At 37.8% G+C, this 14191-nt stretch overlaps 1 protein-coding gene across 2 annotated transcripts in view; it reads left to right on the top strand.

The window, feature by feature from the left end:
* ZNF25 (zinc finger protein 25) overlaps window positions 1-13213 on the top strand; it is a 37645-nt gene extending 24432 nt beyond the window's left edge. For both annotated transcript variants that reach the window (XM_090277815.1, XM_090277814.1), the window contains exons 5-6: window positions 10607-10667; window positions 12002-13213. In XM_090277815.1, the coding sequence (XP_090133941.1) occupies window positions 10607-10667; window positions 12002-13058 (1118 nt within the window). In that variant the 3' untranslated portion in view covers window positions 13059-13213. The remainder of the gene's footprint in view (window positions 1-10606; window positions 10668-12001) is intronic.
* The last annotated feature ends 978 nt before the right edge of the window (window positions 13214-14191 follow it).

The raw sequence follows: 14191 nt of genomic DNA, 5'->3' as shown, positions 1-14191 counted from the left end.
TCCTTCTCTGATGTGCCCTGACTGGAAGATCGAACCAGCGACACTTAGCTCGCAGGCCGACGCTCAATCCACTGAGCCAAACCAGCCAGGGGGGCTGCATAGTATACCATTGTGTAAATACACCACAATTTTTGATCGACTCATCTACAGAGGGGCACTTAGGCTGTCTCCAGCACTTAACTGTTGTAAATAGTGCTGCTATAAACATAGGGGTGCATAGGTTCTTTTGAATTGGTGTTTCAGGATTCTTTGGGTACCACCCTAGCATTGGAATTGCTGGATCAAAAGGCAGTTCCATTTTTAGTATTTTGAGGAAATTCCAAACTGTTTTCCATAGAAGCTGCACCGATCTGCATTTCCACCAACAGTGCATTAAGGTTCCCTTTTGTCCACATCCTCGCCAGCACTTGTTTGTTGATTTGTTAATGATGACCATTGTGAACAAAGTGAAGTGGTATCTCATTGTGGTTTTAATTTGCATCTCTCTGATGGCTAGTGTTGTTGAGCATTTTTCATGTGCCTATGAACCCTCTGTATGTCCTCCTTGGAGAAGTGTCTGTTCAGGTCCTTGCCCATTTTTTAATTGTATTGTCTGTCTTCTTGGTGTTGACTCATATAAGTTCTTTATATATTTTGGAGATCAAACCCTTATCTGAGGGATCATTGGCAAATATGTTTTCCTATATGGTTGATTTCCTTTTCATCTTGCTAATGTTTTCTTTTGTTGAGCAGATACTCTTACTTTGATGCTGTCCAATTTGTTTATTCTTTCCTTTATTTCCTTTGTCCCAGGAGGTATATCGGTGAAAATATTGTCATGTGGGAGATCTGAAATTTTACTGCCTATGATTTCCTCTGTGTCATCGCTTACATTTAAGTCTTTAATTCATCTTGAGTTTACTCTGGTGTATGGTGTAAATTAGAGTTCTAGTTTCATATTTTTGCATGTTCCTGTCCAGTTCTCCCAACACCATTTGTTGAAGAGGCTATTTTTATCCCCTTTAATGGTCCTGTTCCCTTTGTCAAATATCAATTGACCATAGACACCTGGGTTTATTTCTGGGCTCTCTTGTGTTCCATTGATCTATATGCCTGTTCACATGCCAATACCAGACTGTTTTGATTACAGTGGCCTTGTAAAATAGTTTGATATCAGGTATTGTGATTCCTCCTACTTTGTTCCTCTTTCTCCAGATTTCTGAGGCTATTCAAGGTCCTTTTTGGTTCCAAATAAATTTTTGAAATAATCGTTCTAGATCTGTGAAATATGTCATTGGTATTTTAGTAGGGATTGCATTGAATCTATAAATTGCTTTGGTAGTATGGACATTTTAATGATGTTGCTTCTTCCCATCCATGAACATGGTATATGCTTCTATTTATTTGTGTCTTCCTTAATCTCTTTCTTCAGTATTCTGTAGGTTTGCAGGTACAAGTCTTTTACCTCTGTGGTTAAGTTTATTCCTGGGTACTTTATTTTTTTCGTTGTTATGGTAAATGGGATTTTTTTTCCAGTTTATATCTCTGATATTTTATGGTTGGTGTACAGAAATGCGTTTGATTTCTAAATATTCATTTTGCACCCTGCTATTTTGCCAAATTCACTTATTATGTTGAGTAGTTTTTTAGTAGAATATATAAGATTTTCTATGTACACTATCATGTCATCTGCAAATAATGACAGTTTTACTTCCTCTTTTCCAATTAGGATGCCTTTTATTTCTTTTTCTTGTCTGATCGCTGTGTCTAGAGGTTCCAAAGCTATGTTGAATAGAAGTGGAGAGAGTGGACATTCTTGTCTTGTTCCTGACCTTAGAGGGAAATATTTCAGTTATTCCCCATTGAGTATGATGTTGGCTTCAGGTTTCTCATATATGGCCTTTATTATATAGAGGTATGCTCCCTCTATTCCCACTTTGCTGAGTATTTTCATCATAAACAGCTATTTTACTTTGTCAAATGCTTTTTCTGCATCTATTTATATGAGCATATGATTTTTGTCTTTCATTTTGTTTATGTGGTGTATTAACTTTATTGATTTATGAATATTGTACCATCCTTGCATCCCTGGGATAAATCCCACTTAATCGTGGTGTATGATCTTTATAATGCGTTGCTGGATCCAGTCTGCCAATATTTTGTTGAAGATTTTAACACCTATATTCATCAGCGATATTGGCCTGTGGTTTTCTTTCTTGACCTGGTTTTGGAATTAGAGTGATGCTGACTTCATAGAGAGAGTTTGGGAGTCTTCCCTCTTCTTGGATTATTTGGAATAGTTTGAGAAGGATTGTAGTTAGTTCTTCACTAAACGTTTGATAAAATTTGCCTGTGAAGCCATCAGGTCCAGGGATTTTGTGTGCAAGGAGATTTTTTTGATTACTGCTTCAGTTTCACTAGTTGTTTTTGGTCTATTCAGGCTTTATGCCTCTTCTTGATTCAGTTTTAGAACATTACATGTTTCCCAATATTTGTGCATTTCACCCAGGTTGTCAAATTTCTTGTCATATAGTTGTTCCTAGTAATTTCTTACAATCTTTTATATTTCTGTGGTATCAGTTGTGATTTCTTCTCTTTCACTTCTGACTTTTTAATTTGGGTCCTCTCTCCTTTTTTCTTCATGAACCTGGTTAAAGGCTTATCGATTTTGTTTATCTTTTCAAAGAACTAGCTCCTGGTTTTATTAATCTTTTGAATTGTTTGTTTAGTCTCTACACCATTTAATTCTGCTCTGATCTTGATGATTTCCTTTCTTCTACTTGCTCTGGGCTTTGTTTATTGTTGTTTCTCAAAATTCTTGTAGCTGTAGGGTTAGATTGTTTATTTGAGATTCTTCTATTTTTTTAGGTAGTCCTGTATTGCCATGAACTTTCATCGCATGACGGCCTTTGCTCTGTCCCATAGGTTTTGGGCTTTGTGTGTTTATTTTCATTTGTTTCCAGAAACTTTTTTATTTTTTTCCTGATGTCATTGTTACCCCTTCATTATTTTATAGCATGTTATCCATTCTCCATGAGTTTGAATGTTTTGGGGTTTTTCCCTTGAGGTTGGTTTCCAGGTTCAAACCATTGTGATCTGAGAATATGTTTGATAAAATTTCAATTTTCTTGAATTTGTTGAGGCTTATTTATGTTCCTACCATGTGGTCTATCTTTGAAAAGTTCCATGTGCGCTTGAAAAGAATGTATATTTTGCTCTTTGGGGTGAAAGGTTCTGTATATATTAATTAATTCCATTTGATCTAGAGTATTAGTACCACAATATCCTTGATGTGTCCTTGTTGGAAGATCTGTCCATTGTTGAAAATGGGGTGTAAAGTCCCCTACTATGAGTGTCTTGCTGTTGATATCCTTGAAGTCTTCCAAGATTTTTGGATGCTCCTATATTGGGTACATATATGTTTACAAGAGTTATATCTTTTTGATGGATTGTTCCCTTAAATACTATGAAATGTCCTTCTTTGTCTCTTTTTATGGTTTTGTTGTGAAATTTATTTTGTCTGATATAAGTATTGCTACCCCAGCTTTTTTTAATATCCATTTGTTTGAAATATTTTTCCATCCCTTCTCTTTTAGTATGTATAGATCTTTTGTTATGAGGTAGGTCTCTTCTAGACAGCATATATGTGGGTCATGTTTTCTTTTCAGTTCAGCTCCCTTTGTCTTTTGACTGGTACATTTAATCCATTTATATTTAAGGTTATTATTGATAGGTACCTATTCATTGTGATTTTTCCTTTGTACCCATGTTCCTCTCACACTTTCTTTTTCTTCTGCTTCTTAAACAGTCCCTTTAACGTCTCTTGCAATGCTGCTTTGGTGGAGTTGTAGTTTTTTAGTCTTCCTTTGTCTGGGAAACTCCTGATACCACATTCCATTTTGAAAGAGAGCCTTGATAAGTAGGATAGTCTGGGTTGTAGGCCTTTGTTTTTCATTGCTAGGAAAAAATTTTGCCATTCCCTTATGGCTTGTAGTGTTTCTGTTGAGAAATCGGCTGATAGCCTCATCAGAGCTCTCTTGTATGTTATTTCTGTTTCTCTCTTGTTCCCTTTAAGATTCTTTCTTTGTCTTTGAATGTTGCCATTTTAATTATGACGTGTCTTGGAATAATGGGCCTCTTTTGGGTTCATCTTCATTGGGATCTTCTGTGCTTCCTTTACTTGCAAGACTTTCTCTCCTCATATGTGGGAAGTTTTCTGTAATTACTTTTTTTAAAGATTTTATTTATTTATTTTCAGAGAGAGGGGAAGGGAGGGAGAAAGAGAGGGAGATAAACATTAATGTGTGGTTGTCTGTCTCATGCCCCCAACTGGGGACCTTGCCTGTAACCCAGGCATATTCACTGACTAGGAATTGAACCAGCAACCCTTTGGTTCTCAGGCTGGCTCTCAATGCACCGAGCCATAGTAGTCAGGGTGTGATTACTTTTTTATCCATTGCTCCTCTTCTTTTCCTTCTGGAATCCCTATGATACATATATTACTATGTTTCATGTTGTCCTGAAGCTCTCTTAAACCCTTTTTTCTTTTTTAGCCATTTTTGATTCTATTGCAGTGTCTGGGAATTTTTTTCTTTCTTTTTCTTTTCTTTTCTTTTTTTAAAGTATATTTTATTGATTATGTTGTTACAGAAGTCCCAATTTTTCCCCCTTTGCTCTCCTCTGCCCAGTACCCCACTTACCTTCAGCAATCCCGCGCCCCCCCCCTTAGTTCGTGTCCATGGGTCGTGCATATAAGTTCTTTGGTTTCACCCTTTCCTTAACTTCCCCCTGTCTGTTTTGTACCAACAAATTATGCTTCTTAATTCCCGCATCATTTCCCCATTTCTTTTCCTCCCCCCTCCCTGCTGATAACCCTCCAAATGATCCCCATTCCTATGATTCTGTTCCTATTCTGGTTTGCTTAGTTGGATTTTGTTTTTATTTTTTAGATTCAGCTGTTGGTAGTTGTGAGTTTGTTGTCAGTTTAATGTTCATATATTTGAACTTCTTATTCTTAAGTAAGTCCCTTTGACATTTCATATAATAATGGCTTGGTCAATATGAACTCCTTTAGCTTTACCTTGTCTGGGAAGCATATTATCTGTCCCTTCATTCTAAATGATAGCTAAATGAGTAATCTTCATGATAGGTCATCACCTTGAATACTTCTTGCCAACCCCTTATTGCCTGCAAAGTTTCTTTTAAGAAATTAGCTGACAGTCTCATAGGCACCTCTTTGTATGTAACTCTCTGCTTTTCTCTTGCTGCTTTTAAGATTCTATCTTTATATTTAACCTTTGGCATTTTAATTATGATGTGTCTTTGTGTGGTCCCCTTTGGGTATAGTTTGTTTGGGACTCTCTCTGCTTCCTGTACTTATATGTCTATTTCATTCACCAAATTTGGAGAGTTTTACTTTATTATTTTCTCACATGTACTTTCAACTTGTTGCTCTTCCTCTTCTCCTTCTGGCACTCCTATGATTCAGATGTTGGCATGCTTAAAGTTGTCTCAGAGGTACCTAAGCCTCTCCCCATTTTTTTCAATTCTTGTCTCCTCATTCTGTACTGGTTGACTATTTTATTTGTTCTTGTTCCAAATCATTGATTTTAACCCTGGTTTCCTTTTCTCGAGCATTGGTTTTGTGTGAATTTTCCTTCATTTATTTAGCATAGCCTTTACTTCTTCCCTTACATGTTTTGCCATACTTAGGCATATCTGTCAAGCCTGTGAGCATCTTTATCACCAGTGTTTTGAACTCTAAATCTTTTAGGTTTGTTATCTCATCATCTGTTAGGTTGGCTATCTTCTCATAGCTTAGTTTTCCCACTGGAACCTTGATCTGTTCCCTCTTTTGGGCCTTACTTCTCTGTTTCCACATCTTGACAGGCTCCGGCATGTGTTTGCCTCTGTGTCTTAGGTAGAGCTGTTGCACCTGTTATGTTTTAAGATGCAGAGCCTTAGGTATTCGTCAGTACAGGGCTACCCTTTTCACCACATTATGGTGCTGTACGTGGGGGAGGGGTCTGAGAGGAAACGGTGCCATTTGCTCAGCACTTTCCCCTTTTCCAGACACTTCTCTCACTTCTGTATGGGACTGACACCTCTCTAGCTGTTGCCGTGGGTGTCATTCCCAGAGTGGGTGGGTCTGCAGATGTTCTAGGACTGTGGGGGCCTTTTAAACAAGTGGACTCTACTGAGAGACTGGCAGTTTCTTCCTCCGCCCCAACACCCACTGGTCTGCAGAGTCAGAAGCAATGAGGCTTTATTTTGCCCAGCGCTGGGACCGTGAGCTGTGCAGTCTGGTCTGGTGCTGAGTGCTCTCTGCAGGTGTCCCTTTTGACTTTTTAAGATGTGTAACTGCACTTTCCTCTGGCCTGCCACTGCCACCACTGCTGTCGCCACCACACCACATCCTCTCTGCTCTGGCTCTGCCCCTCTTACCTGTCTGGATGAGTATTTCTTCTTTATATCTTTGTTTGTTGGTCTTCCATGCAGCTCGATTTTCTTTAACTTCTGGTTGTCTCTAGTTTTCATGTAGTTGTATTCCTTCTTAGTTGCAGAGGGAGATGCAGCATGTCTGTCTAGGCCTTCACTGGGAATTTTTTTTTATGTTGTCCTCTTACTCACTGGTCCATTCCTCTGCTACATCTAGCCAGCTTTTGATTCCTTCTTCTGTGTTCTTCAGCTCAGAAATTGTATTCTTCATTTCTTCATGGCTCTTATTGATAGCTTCTGTGTCCTTTTTAATGCTGGTGTAGTTCTCAGTAAGTTCCTTGTAGCTTCCCTGGAATGCTTTGTAATTTCCCTGGAGTTCTTTTTTAGTTCCCCTGGATTATGTTTTAGTTTTTCTGAGTTTGTTGAGTTCATTGAGCTTCCTTATTACCATTATTTTGAATTTCATGTCTGATAGTTTGCTTGCTTCTCTTTCATCTATCGCTCCTTTTTGTAATTCCTCCTTGCCTTTGATGGGGTGTTGTTTCTTCATCTCCCCTTTTTGGGTGGCTCTTATTTGTTTATGCTTCTTAATCTGCTTTGACTTCTTGCTTTCATGGTGTGAACTTCTGTGATAAGAGTCTTCTGGGATTCAGTGGTGCAGACTCCTTGATCTCCTGAACTTGATGGTCTTGGGATGCTCTTTATGCCATTTACTTGGGCTTTCTGCTAGTATTTTGGTTTTTCTTGTTGTTGTGTTGCTCTTTATGGGTCCTTCCCCCAATCTATGTGACTGAGAGTCACTCTACCCACTCATTTGTAAACTGTTGTTGAACTGCTGCTAAAACAAAACCACCAGTCCAGGTAAGAATCCCACATCCACAAAGATATCCCTCACCCTCAATCCCGTATCAACCGCAAATGAGCCAGTATTACTAAGGATGTTAAGAGATTAAGACTATTATAAGAAAGGAAAAACAAGAGTTGATTAACTGAAAGAAAAATGATTTGCAAGAGGTGCAGGAGAGGAGCAATAATAGTAGTGAGTAGGGACAAAGCAATGAGAGAAAGTAAAATTTATATTGTAAATAAAAAATGGAGGACAGTGGCAGAATGAAGTTGTGGGGAAACATGTAGTATTTGGTTTAAACAGAAGTTGTAAATATATATATATATATATAGTGTGTGTGTGAGAGAGAGAACAAACACACAGAAAAAAAATAAGAAAGATGAATAAGAAAAAACAGGCACCAAATTAGAGGAAAAGTTTTTTCACAGTGCTATTAACAACCTATGAGCTAATATTAATATAAGTGAAATGGGAATAGAACTAGAAAAGAAAGAAAGAGAAGCTTAAGAGATGTCTGGAGGAAAGGGAGTTGATTTTGAGATGATAGAGAAAGAATACTAAGATGAGGAATGAACACAAGGCTAAGACAGGGAGAAATCAAATTTACAATGGAAGGAAAGCACCAAAAGAAGGTACAAATAGAGTAGGAGAAGGGGATGATAAGATTTGAGATTTGAAATACCAGAATAGTGAATAAGTATGAATAAAGTTGCATAAATGTCAACTACCACCCTTTCCCACTCAATGGACATATTGATCAAGGTGGAGAGAGAATAAGTGTATTTTTTGATGGGAAAACGAATGTGAGGTGACTACTGAAAAGAAAAATGGTATGGGGAGAGGCTGGAGAGGTGGGAACTAACAAGTGAAGATTGGAAACGAGTTGTAGTAAGAAAGAAGATAGAATTTATAACAAAAATAAGAAGAGTAGATCAGATGGTAAAATTGAATGAGAAAAGGGAAGAGCAAAATATGAAATTTGAAATAAGCTATAATATAAAGACTAGTTACTTGTAATGCATAGACCAGGAGGACAAGAAATGACTGTTAAAAGGATATGCAGGAAACAAATAACTTCTGTAGAAGATCACAATGGAATTCATCTGTATAGTATCTGGATTTTTCCACTTTCTTCTCTTTCTGGATCTGTCCCTGCTGATGTCAGATCGTGTTCCAGTCTGGATCTAGGCAGCACTAGGGGTCCTGTCTGCTGTTCCCCCAGCTCTCTCTCCCCAACACCACCATCCCAAGCTCTCCCCAAGCATCTCTAGTCCACTTTGCCCTCCCTCTGGTCAAGCCCAGGGCAAGTGCATGAGTGTGCAATCCTGCATTCACTCCCCTCAAAAATCTCACTGCACTTCCAGTATGCAAAAACAAACAAACCAAAAGAAAAAAAACATTGTTTTATGCCTCTTAGAGCCAGAATCCACCTGGCTTACTCTCGGCTCTGCCATCAGGCCCAGCCTGAGTTTCAGCCCCCAAACCTCTCAGGGGGATCCTGTAGACACTAAAATCTCTCCACACACCGAGCTGCTGCCTGGGTAGCCAAACTGGCACTCATGGGACTTTGCCCACATTTCCTCCATAGTCCAAACCTGACAGGTCACTAGGAAGCAGTTTCCTCCGCCCACCCACAGCTACAATGCTTAGAACTTCAGCTAGATGATTTCTTAACAATTAAGCCAAAATTCCAGATCAGTCCTGGGAGGATGCCAGCACAGCCTCCACATCCACACTTTCTCACTGAATCCCTCCTGGATTTTGCTGAAAAGGGCACCTATGGTGGGAGCACAGTTTCCAGGACTCTACGCCACCCTGGTCTTCTCTCTTCACCCTGGTAGATCCCAGCTAATAAGCAAGTCTGCAGGTGACTATGTGGTGCAGCCAGAGGCGCTGGGCTGGGGGTCCAGGCAACCTGACTTAGAAAGTGCAGGCCATGGTTTTCATTCTTTCCTGCACTGTTCCCAGGCTTTCTGTCCCTGTTTGCCCTATCTGAAAGCCACTCTCACTCACTCTCTGATCCATGTTTGTACTCCAAGTTTGTTTTGCAATGGGAGCATTCAGGCAAGACTGCTAGCTATCCTGCCGCCATCTTCCTCAAACCCCTCCTCCTTTTATTAGTAAAAAAAATATTTTCATTATTTTCTGTACCAGTTTTAACTTACTAGTCTCTCTTAAACTTTGAAGTTAGATTATAAATCATTATGCGTTTCATCAATTTTATTATTTCAGAGTTGATACTTTCTTCTAGATAGTGTTTGTCTTTTACACAACATACTGATTATCATTCCTAAAATAGCACTAAGATAAAAAATTAAATATAACATCACTTTGTTAAATGCTTTTCAGGTATTTTCTGATGTGTATACTGATATGCAGAAACAATGCCTGATATATATGGATTGTTCTCTAGATATTTGTTGAAAGAGTCAGTTTTCAGTTAACAAGAGACAGACACTTTCTATCTTTTGCCCTTTGTAGTAACTTCTGGAATGGCTTACATACCATTTCTAGGCCAAAGTGTTATTTTCTAGGTTGAGAACTCCTAAAACTGACATCTCTAAATTCCTCCTTTCTCAGGGTCAGAAGCTAGCTTTTAATTTAAATCCTTGTAGGAGTTATGTAATGCTGCAAACTTATATTGCTGCTAGCCTATCACGGTAAATTTATACTAACTCACTATTACAAAGCACAGTTAATTTTCTGTCAGGAACTAATCTGTATCCTTTCTTGCCTCCTGTATCTTATTTCTTGTAGCCCCCAAACACATGCTAATAGTCACCTCATTGATCTCTTAAGTCTCTTTCATAAATAGAATCTTATTACATGTGTATCCAAGTTAACCTTGCACAAGTCCCTATCAAATAACTTTTATGTTTCCCCTACAAATACCATGAACTCTCAATCCCAAACCTCTGCTCATAATCTTTGGCTTTCTTTTAAGCATTTAAACATGAATACATATGAAGGTTCTAGAATGATGTTGTCCTTAATGAGCTCACATCATTCTCTATGAATCTCTCAGCAACACTTTAAATAGTTTTTGTTCTCTGTTCCCTGTTCTTTTATTTATTTATTTATTTGTCTTAACTTTCTCCTCCAAGTTTTTAAGGTCATATTTATTGTGTCAGAGGCACTTGGGTATAACCACATTCCTTCCCCTTTCGGCTATAGCAGTTTTCAGTGTTTGTTATTTTTTCTATACTAATGAAGTAAAGGAAATTTGTATTTGAGAGTTTCTTCATTTGTGGAGATTGACCTGAAGCCTAAGTATCAACCCAACCCACAACCATAATAATGTGTTGAGATTTATATGGTAGTAAATTTTGTATTCCTTTGTAGACCTATGGAATATTCATGACCTGGGAGCAAGATATCAAGAAAGCCAAGCTGAGGATTTAAGGCAAGTTCAAGAATTCAATTTTAAGATTAGAAGCTGTGTAAGAAAAGGTCTTGATGAGAGTAATAGTAGTGGGAGAACACTAGTTAATACTAAATGTGAACAAATTAACATTGGATCAAATTCCAAGCAATATAATGCCAATGGGAAAGCCCTTTATTATAATGGATCATGAGATTCAAATATTGAAGCAGTCTTCTGAGTCTTCAGAGTTATAGAATAAGGGATACTTTATTATACAAAGTAAAGTTTGGGCAATTGAGTGAGAGACCTTGTGAATATAATGCAAGTGAAGATTCCTTCTACCAAATGTTAAACCACAATGTATATGAGAGAACATTCACAATGGAGAAACCCCATAAATCTAATGAATATGGGAAAAGCTGTAGAAATTTATTCCTTTGTTGGCAATGAGAATGGCACCCAGTGTTAGACTAGTGGAGTTAGATTGGACCTTGGTTCAGCAATCTCATTTCTTGAGTTATGGCTAAGAAAGAAATTAGAGGCAAGACTCAGACAATAAAATAAATTTTATTTAGAAGGTCACAGGGGTAGAAGAAGTGAGCCGTAAGAGAAATGGGATCAGGAAATAAGGAGTGAAGAAGGTAAAGGTAATGGACCTGGGGAAAAGAAGAGGGTGGGGGTAAAGGTGCAGGCATGCTCCTTAAGAGTCTAGCTGGGTCCTCCACCTTGATGGCATTTTTCTGGAAGTCTCAGGGGAGAATTCCAATAGAATATTCATCAGCTTTCTAGGTGTGTCCCTCAGGGTTTTGATCTCCACTAACTGGTCAGTACCAGGGAAGAAGGGTCATTAGTCAATGCTCCTGGTCCTGATGTCATCTATGGCATTACTTGTCTGGTTTGCTGCTTTTTGTGGCCTGGAGCTGGAACACAACTGAAATCTATATGTTATTACTAGGAGTTAATGTTTAAGGGAGTGGTTGTACAGGGCCCTATGGGATTTGCATGAGACCAATCTTTGGTCCCTTATTCCTCCTTCTAGGGGGTCTACCACCTGACCAGCAACATGCCAGAGGAGGAACAGTGAGGGGAAGGTCAGAGCTATATGACCAGCAATATGAAAGGTCAGGGAGTCTAAACTCCATGACCAGTGATATGCTATGGGAGGAAACATTACCCTGGGAGCAAGGTCCTTGTTTTCCAGTTTCTCTAGTTGCTAGGCACCAGGGATTTCTGCCCTAGTGACTTTCTGTACCTGGACCATCGTCCTTGCTCTGCTCATGTCTAACTGCCAACCACATTTAGAGTTATTTGGAAAATATACAGTATACAAAAAAAAATGACATATATTAATGGATTTGGAAATTTTTCTCTAGGATGGGAGAACTCACAAATCAGAAAACTCATACCAGAGCAAAAATATATACATGCAATGAATGTGAGAAGTTCTTCTGCAAGAAGTATGCCCTTATAGTACATCAGCATACTCATTCAAAGGACAAACCCAGTGAGTGTGGGAAATCTGTCTCTAGGAGTAGTGACCTCACAAGACATCAGAAGACTTACACCAGAGAGAAAACCTATGAATGTAAAGAATGTAAGAAAACTTTCTACCACCTCTCATCTCTCAGTAGACATTTGAGGATTCATGCAGGGGAGAAACCCTATGAATGTGATCAGTGTGAGAAGTCCTTCTACCAGAAGCCACATCTCATAGAACATCAGAAAACACACACAGGAGAGAAACCTTATGAATGTACTGAATGTGGGAAGTTCTTCTATGTTAAGGCATACCTAATGGTACATCAGAAAACACACACAGGGGAGAAACCTTATGAATGTAAGGAATGTGGGAAATCCTTTTCCCAGAAATCACACCTTACAGTACATCAAAGAACACATACAGGGGAAAAACCCTATAAATGTAAGGAATGTGGGAAATTCTTTTCTAGAAATTCACACCTCAAAACTCATCAGAGAACTCACACTGGAGAGAAACCCTATGAATGTACTGAATGTGGGAAATGCTTCTACCAGAAGTCAGCCCTCACAGTGCATCAGCGAACTCACACAGGAGAGAAACCTTTTGAATGTAATAAATGTGGGAAAAAATTTTACTATAAATCAGATCTTACTAAACATCAAAGAAAACACACAGGGGAGAAGCCCTATAAATGTCATGAATGTGGTAAATCTTTCTCTGTGAATTCAGTCCTCAGGTTACATCAAAGGACTCACACCGGAGAGAAACCTTATGAATGTAAGGAATGTGGGAAATTATTTTCTCAGAAGTCACATTTTATCATACATCAGAGAAAACACACAGGAGAGAAACCCTATGAATGCCAAGTGTGTAAGAAAACTTTTATCCAGAAATCAGAACTCACTGCCCATCAGAAGACACACACACAGAGGGAAAGAACTTATAAATAGTATGAATTGGGAAATTCTGTCTGAATGTATCCTTCAAAATAATTTCATAATTCCCACAAGACAAAACCCTTATGAATATCATCAATATAAAAAAATTTAGTCACAATCTTTCTTCACAAAGAGGAAATACACAGAGAAATTCTATAAAGGTGAAATTTTTACCATATGTCAAACTTTACTAAATGTCAGACAACATAGATGGCAGAAGCACTACAAATGATAAAACATGAGGAAAACTTTAAGAAGTCATACTTTATTGTACAATATAGAAATGACACAGGAAAGAAATCCTATAAGTAAAATGAATGTCAGGAAATTTTCTGCTAGGGCAGCCATCAGTAGACATCCAAAAGCTCACATGAATGAGAAACTCCTATCAGTTTCCTGATTATTCAGAAATCTTTTTACACCACTTGGACTCACATTAGAATATTTAAAGGGGGTAACTTCAAAGATTGGAACAGATACAGAAGCCTTTTCAGAAGTGATGTTTCAGTTAATGTCAGATTATTGTTAATGGGGTAGAACCTTTATATATGTGAAGGCCTTTCAAAGAAAGTTCACAGAGAATCTGTACTGAGGGAAGTAGTTATGCTAGAAGTCATGTTACAGAGATATGACTGTATGGTGTTCTTTTTTTTTAAAAAAAAGAAAACTGCAAGTGTCTAGAAAAGTACAAATAAATTGAATAATTAGGCAACACCATTAACATGTGGAGAGTCCTGTGGTATGTAGAATTTCTGTGCATATGTGTATGTGCTACAAAATACAGATTGTGGATGTTTGACGTGCATGTGAAATCCATCCGTAATTTTTCATAAGAAATATGTAACATTAGTTCAGTAACTTTTACGTATATGAATATATTCCACATTAAGTTTCATTAGTAATTCCTATTAATGTAATATGTATTTAATATATTTTTTAAATTATAATGAATTTTTTCTCCTATTTTCTGTCTTTTTAAATGGATGTGTATACTGTTATTGAACTAATCCTTCAGGAAGAATTTTAAAATGTTTTTATAAAATTTTCAACCGTCAGGTAAATTTTACATTAGGGACACAATTATTTATAAGAAAAGCCTGAGATCATTTTTAAAACAATTGAAAATAATCTACAGAGTAAAAGTA

This window comes from Furipterus horrens, unplaced genomic scaffold (assembly GCF_987537825.1).
Source record: "Furipterus horrens unplaced genomic scaffold, mFurHor1.1.pri manual_scaffold_5, whole genome shotgun sequence".
NCBI classification, from domain to species: domain Eukaryota; kingdom Metazoa; phylum Chordata; class Mammalia; order Chiroptera; family Furipteridae; genus Furipterus; species Furipterus horrens.
The sequence above is the reverse complement of the archived record's forward strand: the minus strand, read 5'-3'. Positions and strand labels throughout refer to the sequence as shown.